The following is a 12,262-nucleotide window of genomic DNA, read 5'->3' on the forward strand; positions in this document are numbered from 1 at the left end:
GTTCATGGGGTTTTCAAGGCAAGAATACGGAGGTGGCTTGCCATTCCCTTCTCCAGCGGACCACATCCTGTCAGAAGTCTCGACCATGACCGGTCTGTCCTGGGTGGCTCTACACAGCATGGCTCATAGTTTCACTGAGTTAGACAAAGCTGTGGTCCATGTGATAAGATTGGTTAGTTTTCTGTGATTGTGGTTTCAGTCTGCCTGCCCTCTGATGCCCTCTCTGAGCACCTACCGTCTTACTGGGTTTCTCTGACCTTGGGCGTGGGGTAATCTCCTCAGCTGCTCGCCACAGCAGCACCACACAGCCACTGCTCTTATGTAGGTTAAGATGGAATCAGGAATAACAAGAATATGTATTGGAGGAAATAACTTTGTTTCTTCATTACAAATCTGGAGAGGGAGGGCAATGAGGAGGATAAATGGACAAGCATATCATGTGACATGCAAGGGAGTTAACATATCCTTTTGCAAGTGATAAGAAGCTATCAAAGAAACGTACTATGAGGAAGGAAGCAAACAATTAACTATGTTAGAAAGTTCAATGGAAAAGGTAGCTTGGAGTGGGCCCTGGAGTGTTTGCCTATTGGTACCTTGTTTCTATTCTATATGATTTTCCCTTTTAAAAAAAGTCCAAACTGCATAATTTGACATTTTAAAAATATTCTGAAATTTGAATTTTTCAAGAATCATCATCTTTCATTCCACATACATTTTCTCTCAATAGGCCCCGTGTGTGTGCTCAGTCACATCTGTGACCCCATGAACTGTAGCCTTCCAGGCTCCTCTGTTCATGGAATCTTCCAGAGAAGGATACTGGAGTGGGTTGTCATTTACTACTCCAGGGGATCTTCCCAACCCAGGGGTCAAACCCATGTCTTTTCCATTTCCTGCATTGGCAGGCAGATTCTTTACCACTGTGCCACCAGGGAATCCCCTAATAGGCCCTATGGCAGTACAAAACAATAATTCCACTAACTCAAACTATCTCAGTAAATAATCATGCTACAGCCTGCTCCTGTCCAAATGAAAATAAATCTTCTACTTTTGTTGAAAGATATTTAAAACTTTATTTTTTTTCAGAAAACCGAAGTAATTGACTCAACAATACTAACAATTTGAGCATGCAGCAAATCATTTAACATCTAATGTTTCATCTTCTTATCATGATGTATACAGTTTATTTTCATTCCTATAAAGTTCCCACAAGAAGAGTGCAGTGATAATAAAAGTGTTCCATTACAGGTACTTCAAATAGCACTACAGTACATCTTTGACAAAATTTTTACAATATTCCAACTTTCAATATGAAACAGCTTAAAAAGGCATGGGCCTAAAAAATAAAAAATGTATAGTAGTATCACTTGGGCAAACAAAATCAAATAATCATACAAACACAACACTGTTAGGATTCTGTTTGGGCTGGGAAAGGAGTATATAAATCATTAAGTTCAAATGAAATTACATAAATAGCTTAGGAAAATCCCCAAATAGATACTTTCAGACATATTAAAGGAAAAACCTTGAACTTTTATTCTTGGAAAACATGAACTAGTTGTCGTTTGCTTTTACTTAACAGAAATGTTCTTGTGTAAAGCAAATTCTATAAACCAGCATCTTGCTTGCACTTGAGGAACATTATCTCAGGAAAAAAGAAATTACTCTTTAAAACATGACTCTCCTGTATGTTTGTAAATTGTTGGGATTTTATCTGTACTGTTATGTTTAACCTCTGTGAATTAAACCAAGTTTCTCAAAATTCACTTGTAAAAAACAGCAGACCAACTTTTCCTCCCCACCCCACAAAGACAGTTCTTACAGTAGGATGTAAAATTGTTCACTTGTCCATTTTAATAGAGAGTTTGCCACCAAGTATATCTGAGTATGCTGGATAAATACCCACCCATTCTTTTCACCTTAGAAAGATTATGGCTATTTTCTCTTATTACTAGGAAGTGTCATTCTTAAGGATTTTTAGGTTAGCTTCATGGCAAATAGATATGGAAACAGTGACAGACTTTATTTTGGGGGGTTCCAAAATCACTGCACATGGTGACTGCAGCCATGAAATTAAAAGACGCTTGTTCCTTGGAAGAAAAGCTATGACCAACCTAGACAGCATATTAAAAAGCAGAGACATTACTTTGCGAACAAAAGTCCAACTAGTCAGAGCTACATTTTTTCCAGTAGTCATGTATGGATGTGAGAGTTGGGACTATAAAGAAAGCTGAGTGCTGAAGAATTGATGCTTTTGAACTGTGGTGCTGGAGAAGACTCCTGAGAGTCCTTTGGACTGCAAGGAGATCAAACCAGTCCATCCTAAAGAAAATCAGTCCTGAATATTCTTTGGAAGGACTGATGCTGAAGCTGAAACTCCCAATACTTTGGCCACCTGATGCAAAGAACTGACTCACTGGAAAAGACCCTGATGCTGGGAGGGATTGAAGGCAGGAGGAAAAGGGGATGACAGAGGATGAGATGGTTAGATGGCATCACTGACTCAACAGACATGAGTTTGAGCAAGCTCCGGGAGTTGGTGATTGACAGGGAAGCCTGGCGTGTTGCAGTCCATAGGGTTGCAAAGAGTCGGACACGACTGAGCAACTGAACTGACTGAAGGATTTTTTATTTAAAATGGCAAATATGAAGGATAATGTGACTATAACTCTTTTACAGTTTGATTACATATTTCCCAAATCATGACAGAACTGTTTAGAATGACACTCTCAATTCCATAAAGATCTTATTTCTGTACAAGATTACTTTATCAATTAAAATAACAATTCACTAATGATCAAAATAACATTGTTTAGCATTAGAATCTTGCAAAAAACAGGAATAAAAACTAGATCTAGTCACTGCCATTTGATTAAATTTAACAGATTTAGTTAAGTCATAGAATCACTCAATTAAAGAGGTATTAAAAGAAAGTAAAAGTCTTGTGGAGATGGAATCTACAAGTGAGCCTTAAGTCGACTGGTATCAATTATGAAAAAGTATGTAGATGACTTACATTCATTCCTCTGAAAAGATGACACTGCATTCACATCAACAAAAAGATTATGGCACTTGAACACTATATTTAATGAGTAAACATGGTAAATGTACAGTGGTACATACTAGGCTCTTTCTTCCTTTTAAATTTTGGAGGGAAAAACAGCAGGCTGAGCAAAACAAACAAACAAAAAACCACCAATCTCCTATAGAACAGGAGGTGAAGTTACCAGAGTCCTAAGAATAAATAGCTTGGAAAAGACCAATGAAAATGTTATTATCTTCTCATCTACCTTCACTTTTATTGGCTTTACATTTTTCAGCTTGTAAGAAAAAATTTTCCAAGGGAATTTGAACCATAGACCTAAAATCTATGAAATAAATGAAATCTAGTCATGCTATCTGCTGCAGCCAAAAAACCAATTTTTGCCTGTCTTTTGAGTATATATAAAAGGAGATCATATGTCTTAAGGAATAATTCCTTCAAAAATGAGGCTGAATTATTTGTACCATGATGGATTTATAACATTTTCAATACAGCCAAAGTGTATGTTAAAATAAATGCTTGCTTTATGACATCAAATCATATTTTCCCCTCTAAAAATTAATTTGGCTGCTCCTAAAACACTGTATTAAATGCCTATGTATCTTACCTCTTAGTATGCAGGACAAGCAACTGCTTATGAAGTAATTCAATCTAATGTAGGCCTTTTGATAAAAATACATTTTAAATGATAACAGGCTAAAGAACAAGGTCACCAGAGACACCACAAACGTATCAGTGGTTCTGTCAGTTTCATAACTGAATTTAGGATATCCATTTTCTCTTGTGGTCATTCCTTAAAGTGAGTAAGTTGATGTCTCTTCCAGTGAGGAGCCTGTCTGAATGTTTTGCCACAAACTGAGCATTCAAATGGTTTCTGCCCTGCATGAATTAGATAGTGCCTTTCTAGTTTAGATGGGGATCTAAAACTTTTAGAACAAACACTGCATTGGTAAAGAAGGCCATCATTCCTCTCCGCACGCCCTGAATAACTACAATGACTATGATGGTTCTGCTCTGATTCCAGAAGTGTGCTAGAGAGATAGGGCTCTCTGCTCCTACAGGGGGCACCAAGAATGAAATCCTCTGATTCTGCCTTCACTTTTATTTCTGACATTTGATCTGACTCTGAGACCTTGTATTTTTGAAAACCAAGAGTCTGACATTGTTGGGAAGCACTGTAGCTAACATTATCACCCTGGTGAATGAGAAGTTTGTTAAAATTTTCCAATTCCACTTGGCAAAGAGATTTTCTATAGGGAAGCTTATCAATATGAGTTAGTTTATGTCTTTTCAAGTGAGCTGACTGTCTAAAAGATTTCCCACAAACATTACAGCCGAAAGGCCTCTGTCCAGTATGAATTAAATAGTGTCTTTGTAGTTTAGAAACAGAAGGAAACACTTTCTCACATTTGTCACAAGGACACATCTTATGTCCAGTATGTATGTTTCCACTTGGAACTGAAAAGCCACACTGGAGCACTTGACAGTTTTCAAAGAATTCCTCACCTGATGAACCATAGATAGATATGTCTTTTTTATGCACAGGATTATCCATAGTTAACATGTTTTCTGGTGTAAGAATACCTTTTACATTTTTCCCCACATTTTGGGTCTGGCAGTGCTTTTGCCAAGAAAATGGCAAAGTCAATGTTTTCTTTTTATTGCCAACTGTCTTATATGTTCCATGCTTGCCAAGAGAACTCAGACATGTTCTCTGGGTCTGTTCAGGCCTCTGCTCACCAGAAATAAGATCATGGTTTTTCATGAAAGTGTTTTTAAATACTTTTTTATCAGCTTGAAAATTATCTAATTTCTTACCCCCAGCACGTTTAAGCTTAGCCAAGATTTTTTTAACAATGGTTTTATAGTTGTAGCTGCTTTTGAGCTTGCTTGGAATTTTGCCACTTCTGGCAGGAAAACACTTGTGTCCTTTGAGAATCTGCTCTGATTCAAAACATTCTTCACACTCAGGACATTGAAAAGGGACAATATAAACAGAGTGGACATCAAGTTGATTATTCTCTTCAGATGCACCTATATTACCATTTTCAAAGCCATCCTGCTTTGCATTTAATTTATTAGGCAGGGAACATGATTCTGAACTCTTCACCTTTAATGAAAGAGTCTGAAAAGTTTTATTCCTGGTATGGATTTGTTTATGCTTCAAAAGTTTGCTTTGAATCTTAAATCCTTTTTGACAAAAACAACACTGAAAAGGTCTTTCTTCTGAATGTGTGAGTTGGTGGATTTTTAAGTGAGTTGACTGTCGAAAAGACTTACTGCACAGGACACATTTAAAAGGCCTCTGACCAGTATGAATTAGAGCATGCCTATCAAGTTTTGATTGTGATGGAAACATCTTGCCACAGATTGTACATGCATGAATATCCTTTTTTTTCTTTGAAGGATCAGACTTGGAGCATGGGTGTAATGCCCATCTCTCCTCTGGGGTAAAAGTATGATACATTCCATACACTGGCTTTTCTTGCTTGGCCTCCAACAATCTTCTGACCTGTTTAACATCATTCTGGTATGTTTCATCGTGAAGCTGTTGGTGCTTCACAAATGTCTTCAGATTCTTAAAGTGGCGTTGACAAATACTACATTTAAAAGGCAGATTATGAGTTAGTTGATGTCTTTCCAGGTGAACTAGTTGCCTAAAGGTTTTATGACACACATCACATTCAAATGGCTTCTGACCAGTATGAATGAGATAATGCCTAGCTAATTTTGATGGTGTTTCAAAATGCTTGAAGCAAATATTGCATATATATGGCCTGTTTCTAGGTAGCTTGTTGGCTGCTGCTACACACTGCTGAATCTTTAGCATTTTAAAATTGTTTTCAGCCATCATATTCTTCGGTGATACACTCTGATGAGCTCCATAGTGTTCTTAAACTCCATAGATGTCTAAAAATTAAAAATAAAAATGTATTAATTTAAAAATTACTTATTTATGTGAAAAGAAATAATTTAAAATGCCCTTTGGCTAAAGATATTAAAGGAAATAGGGAACCTCAAATTTTCCTGTGTTTAACAGTAAGTTAATAACCATTTTAGATACTTTAGAATCATTAAACAAATTTCACACATATAGAGAAATAAGGAGTCTTCAAAAGAAATACTTAAAAATGTATATAATTTTAAGCTGTATTTCTAATTAGTTGAGATAATACATTAAAGAGACTGAGTTGGATTTCTTAACATTAATTAGACCTTTTAATTCCAATTTTCTTAGTTCACTATTAAGTAGATTTGCCATTTTCAAAAATTGGACTAGAAAGGTAAACACTATAAGAAATATAATACTAAAAATAAGACAAGACATATCTGCATTCAATTATAACACTCCTTGGATATGATCTGAGAATGGAATGTTTCCGTTATCAAAATTCTTAGCCACATCGTTAGTAATATTTACTCTTAATTACTTCTTTGGACCAACAAAGATAACACAGGCAACTGGAAGAAAATGTTCCAGGAAATCTGAATTTTAGTCCTGGATTTGCTACCATATGATCTTGGTGGCAAGGAGAAGGAAATATATAGACTCCTCAGCTCTAAGTCAGGCAAAGTGCCTCCTGGCCTGCCTACCACATCACTGTTGTGAGAATCAATGGAGATGATGCATCTGAAGGTGCTGGAAAACTAAAGCGGTATATAAATGTAAGGTATTATTTAGCTCAACACTAATCAAACTTAAAAACTTAATCTACTTAATATTTTTAGGGTTTCTAACTAAGAGATCGGAGAAGGCAATGGCACCCCACTCCAGTACTCTTGCCTGGAAAATCCCATGGGCGGAGGAGCCTGGTAGGCTGCAGTCCATGGGGTCACTAAGAGTCGGACACGACTGAGCGACTTCACTTTCACTTTTCACTTTCATGCATTGGAGAAGAAATGGCAACCTACTCCAGCATTCTTGCCTGGAGAATCCCAGCAACAGGGGAGCCTGGTGGGCTGCCGTCTATGGGGTCGCACAAAGTCAGACACGACTGAAGCGACTTAGCAGTAGCAGCAGCAGCAACTAAGAGATAAACACACTAAATGTATAGTTCTTTTTATTCCTCCTTTCCACTTTGTTGTAGAAGTCCTAAAAGACAAGCATAGAGGCAATAAGATTGACACAGTGGCTACTTACGTATTTATCTATGGCTCAGTAATTGCAGGTTGAGTACAATTCACTTTCAGGCAATATAATTAAAAGGTCATTTTGGTCTTAAGAGTTATTAAAAAGATAAACAACACTTTCCCTAATATGCCTCTATGGGACACATGCAAAAGCTTATGAGGAACTTTCACAACCATTTTATACCATATATTGTATCTGAAAAGCCAATTTTCTTCTTATCCTTCTTCTACTAATCCCTTTTCTTTAAATAAGGAAGTCAGAGATTTAAAAAAGGTGTTCCAGCTCTCTCATCCTAAAAGTGAATCTTCTGGTTGAGATAAGAGAGTTGATAAGCCTACAGGAGACTCCCTGTTTTTTTTGTCAGCTGATTTAGTGAATATCTGAGCTTCCCTGGTGGCTCAGACAGTAAAGAATCTGCCTGCCATGCAGGAGACTTGGGTTTGATCCCTGGGTTGGGAAGATCCCCTGGAGAAGGGAATAGCACCCCACTCCAGTATTTTTGCCTGGAGAATTCCATGGACAGAGGAGCTTGGTGGGCTACAGTCCATGGGGTCACAAAGGGTCTGATACAACCAAGCAACATTCACTTTCATTTTCAGTGACAATCTGGCATATGTGCTGTGTACTATTACCGCTTTTGTGTTTAAGATGTCTAGAAAACACCTTAAACACAAAATCTCAAACACACCCACTGTAGTGCTCGTCAGCAATCTGATTTAAAAATAGGAAAAAAATCATTTATTGAGCAAATTATCTTCTACTAGTTTTTTTAACATAGTGTCCTTCAATCTCCAAGTCACTATCCATTAATGGATTATGAAATAAATTTAATGGGTCATGATCTGCATTTTTGTTTAATAAAATAGATTAGAAAATATCAGATTGCATAACATATGGTAAGGACAGTGTTTTTGTGAAACTTCTATAGGAAGAGACAAACTTTGTGAAACTTGTTCTCTTGCATATTTCTTCACACAGGAGACAAAGGAACCCACAACAAATCAATCACTTTATCCAAAAGTGGCCAAGTAATCCATTAGGTAAGACTGGGGTCCATAGGACAAGACAGGAATTTCTAAGGATTACTAATTTTCTTCAATTGACCCAAATAACCCCAAAATATTATCAAAAAATTTAATTAGAGGTCAAAGGTAATATGACACACAAAATATTCTGACTGCAAGCCACTCTATTAATTTATAAAATACACCCTATAACCCACATATCCATGTTAGCAACAATCAGCTGTTGATACTATTAGTATGCATTTTCACAATACTGAGTTAAGAGAAATTACAGGTGAACAGCCTCCAAATCCCTAAAGTGCTAACACAGCAGCAGTTATGAAGATTACAGTTAGGTGAATTGCCCCAAATTTGGCAATTTATTTAATTCCTGTCAAGTAATCAGGTGTTGAGGTGTCAATTAGGACAATGAGCCAAACTGCAAGTAATTATCAAATCTTTATTCACTTATGCAACAGTGCAAGCAAGAGGCTAAAAAAGTACTGGTCACCCAGTGGTCAATTAAACAAAAAAGTACTGGTCACCCAGTGGTCAATTAAACAAAACAGTGCACACAGTCATATCCCAGGGGAGAAGGCTGAAAAAAAAGGCCACTGGCTCTTTATGGACCCGTGAGCCAGGGGAGGAGGAAGGAAGGGCTATAAGTAGAAAGATCCTGAGTCAAAATGGAGAAAAGTACCTCAGTCAAGGGTACCCCTTCCACATTCCCTCCCTTGGCAATAAGGGAGGTATTGGTGGAGGCAATTGGGAAGTACCTGGGCCTCAGAATGGAGGTACCTGAACCAGGAATGCAGAAGAATATGAGCATGGCTAGTGGGAGGGAACTGGTGTGTCCTCAACTGCAATTCCCTCCACAAAACTGCAGTGCACTGGCCATGCACAAGTCCAGTGTTGCAAGAGCAGCTTCCCCTGATGAGGCCACCCAGGCAAAGCCACGAAATTGTCTACGGTTGGGCCTGAAAGATCACACGTACTATTCTGGCTTGAAGCCAGGTTCCTCCACTCCTATTGTGTATTTCTTCTTTCCTTTAATAGTTTCTTTGGATCACTGGCAAAAAATGCCACACTAGAACTACACACATGGCAACCATTTCTGATTATACCAGGAACTGACTGCCTATAGTTACCGTGCCAAAAAGAGACCATGGATTATCACCTAACACTAACCCTAAGACTGGAGCCTATTGTCACTTGCATCCACGCCATGTGGAAAGCACTGACTGGAAGCTCTATATTGTTAGAATCATTGGTGGCAAGCAGTGATCTCATCTGCTATTTATACGTGACAGCTCAGGGATCCCCAAGCTCCAAGTGCAGTCCCACGTGTACTTAAGCACATGCACGTTAATTTGCTAGAACTCCAAATCCCACTTCAACTGGATCTTGTGTTCTCAACTGATTTTTTTTTTTTTTTTGGTCGATAATATTTTAAAAGACAAACCAACACTGTGTAATTTTTCCTAGACTCAAGTAAAAATAAAAAACGGCAAATCTCAATGGTTCAACCCCAACATTATCCTGACAACAGCAAAACACTCTTACAGTTGGAAGACTGAAAAAACTGATCTCAAAAAATTCCAACGCAACTTTTAAGGCTGAAAGCCTACTGGCTTTCCCGTCTCAAACAGCACCATTAAAAGGAAGTGAGGACATCATAAAAATCATTGAACAAGAAACACAAGAACTGAGAAAAACTTGAGAACTTTCAGTTAGGGAATAATCTTTGGCGACATTTATTACGGACTTTCCCTCTTTGTAGCTTCTGCTCTACTTCCCTTGGCCCACTCTCTTGCCCTTGAACCATCACCTCTTTCTCCTGGGGTTGGTGGGGGGAGGTGTTGCAGAGGACACAGGGCCCTCACAACTGGCCCTCGCCTTAATCGTCCACAACCAGTAAGCACCTAGGAGTCGAACGAGAGTCCAGAGACTGCAAAACCCCACAGCAGGAAAGGCAAGGCAAGGGTGAAAACTGCTTTGGCCACGGTGGGGCGCGGGGAGGGAATGCCACATGTGATACGATTCACTGCACGGGAAAGTATGCTTTTTGCATTTTCCTTTCAGAGATTCCTGCTCCCCAGGAGACGGTCAGGAGCTGGAGAAACGAGAAAATCAAATGAGCTGAGTTCCTGGCTCCCCCGTTCTGGGTCCCCGGGCACCTTGGAGGGACTGAGGCAGGCCCGACCTTTCCCGTGGGTCGCTCCACCTCACACCTGAATTCCTGAAATCTTCCTCACGCACCTGCAGCTGTCACGGGCCCGGGAGCCGCGCATCTCGGGGCCAGGAGCCGCAAAGGCAGCGTGCGCACGTCCTCGGGGCCGGCACGGAGATGGGCTGAGTGCGCAGGCGCAGGATTCGGGAGAGCCTCGGGACACGGTCCGACTGGAAACAGGCTCCCCACCAGCCCAGGGCCGCAGTCGCTTGGGCTTGCCTGGAAGTCTTACGGTGAAATGCGGCTCCAGGGATGTTTCCAACCTCGGCGCTGCTCACCCGGCACTGCAGTTGTAGGGGGAAGCGAACAGAGTTAAGAAGGTGTATTTTCCGTTTCAGTTCAATGCTTGACTAGGAAAACCACATAGCCTTGACCGGTGGGCTCAAGGCTCTACTGGAAGCTGGTGAGCCCGTGTTCAAAGCCCACTCTTCTAGTCCTCTAAAATGCGAGAGAAAAGGGCCGGTGATAACACGCCATGTGTCAGAACTTTCTGTGCCTTCACTGTCCTGGGTACTCTGCACGTCGTCAGAGTACAGCGCAGGGGTCAGGGAACCTGGGCTTCACTCTCGGCTCTGCTAATATCCTGCTAGCAGCGGACTCTTTTAGCTTCTTTGAGCATTCCTTCAATGTATTTCGGGTCGTCTGCAATGTACGAAGACCTGTGCTCAGAGTGTTAGTTTCTTCAGATTTGACAGATGAAATGGATGTAAAATGCTCAATGGAATGCCCGGTGCATAATAACCCCCCAAATAACCATTATCATTTATTAGTTACTATTTTTATTTTAAATACAACAAATTTATGAAGTAAAAGTAATCCCATTGTAAAATGAGGAAAATGAGACCGAGACGTTAAGGAGCTGAATTTCGCACAGCTGATAAATGATGGCAGTGGGATTTGAACACAGGTAGTCCTTTTAATTCAGTACTGTCTCTCAAATTGTAGATATCCCAACATTATGTAGGCACAATTAAGGAATACGTGTTGTAGTGTAGTTGCAAACTAGGGTGGCACATTATTACTAAGATGCTTGAGTATCTATTGAAAATTTTAAGTACAAAAGACATCAGAGGAGAATTTTTTGTGGCTTTTGCAGGTTCTGATTGTAACTGTCTCAGCTTAAGAGGCGAGGAAATGAGAACTAAGAAGCACGTTTTTCACCTGTGAGTATCTTTTTATATTACTTTTCAAGAGCCATTGCAAACAAAAATTGTTATTTCTGATGTTGGTATATGCACTTCTATTTAAAAAGGGAGACATTGGGCCAATGAAAAGTCTCTTATTTTTGATGTAACATGGGGAAATGATAATAGGAAAAAGCTTTTGCTTCTCAGGAAGCAACCTTGGAAGAATCACATTTGGGAAGATTGAAGCCCTTAACTTCCAACACAAGCAGAGAGGAAGAGCTTTATGTGTCCTGAGTGCTGATCCCAGGGTGGGGATGTGGATTGTCCAGACTTGCTTGCTTCTGCAGCTTCTCTTGGAAGCTCAGCTCAGTCAAATTAAGGAAATAATTGCATCCATCACCAACCATATAAGTCTTTAGGAGAGATCTAAATATCATGAGAGACTATTACCCGAGGTTGGGGACCAATGAAAGGTGCATTACTTGCAAAAACAGATAGGCCTTTGCACCAACAACCTGAGAAATATGGAGTGTGGAACACAAGTGGATGGGCTGTTCTCCAAGGTCATATACCTTGTCTCGTCACCTCCCCCATTTACCATGAGAGCTATTTCAAAAAACTTCTATGTAAAAAAGGGAGAAATTACTGTGAATAAGAGTCATCTGGAAGAGTTCATTGAATAGCCGAGATGTGAACAGAGACAAATATGATACGATTATACTCCATACA

The 12,262-nt window shown here is 39.5% G+C and overlaps 1 protein-coding gene and 1 long non-coding RNA gene across 6 annotated transcripts in view; one reads left to right on the plus strand and one right to left on the minus strand.

Annotated features, from left to right (window-relative positions):
• Window positions 1–2,605: 2,605 nt before the first annotated feature.
• On the minus strand, window positions 2,606–10,530 carry ZNF770 (zinc finger protein 770). Of its 4 annotated transcripts, XM_027553479.1 has the most exons (3): window positions 10,436–10,520; window positions 6,953–7,133; window positions 2,606–5,950 (listed from the first exon to the last, which is right to left on the minus strand). In XM_027553479.1, the coding sequence occupies exon 3, from the start codon at window positions 5,892–5,894 to the stop codon at window positions 3,828–3,830; it is 2,067 nt and encodes a 688-aa protein (XP_027409280.1). In that variant the 5' UTR covers window positions 5,895–5,950; window positions 6,953–7,133; window positions 10,436–10,520; the 3' UTR covers window positions 2,606–3,827. The 4 variants fall into 4 exon arrangements, with proteins under 4 accessions (XP_027409280.1, XP_027409277.1, XP_027409278.1 ...); XM_027553476.1 differs by lacking the exon at window positions 6,953–7,133 and having other exon boundaries at window positions 10,436–10,530; XM_027553477.1 differs by lacking the exon at window positions 6,953–7,133 and having other exon boundaries at window positions 10,408–10,495.
• Window positions 10,531–10,697: 167 nt separating this feature from the next.
• Window positions 10,698–12,262, plus strand: part of LOC113900057 — a 136,440-nt gene continuing 134,875 nt past the window's right edge. For both annotated transcript variants that reach the window (XR_003513055.1, XR_003513054.1), the window contains exons 1-2: window positions 10,698–10,809; window positions 11,503–11,569. This is a non-coding gene — a long non-coding RNA (uncharacterized LOC113900057). The remainder of the gene's footprint in view (window positions 10,810–11,502; window positions 11,570–12,262) is intronic.

The sequence above is a fragment of the Bos indicus x Bos taurus genome, chromosome 10 (genome assembly GCF_003369695.1).
Source record: "Bos indicus x Bos taurus breed Angus x Brahman F1 hybrid chromosome 10, Bos_hybrid_MaternalHap_v2.0, whole genome shotgun sequence".
Classification (NCBI taxonomy): domain Eukaryota; kingdom Metazoa; phylum Chordata; class Mammalia; order Artiodactyla; family Bovidae; genus Bos; species Bos indicus x Bos taurus.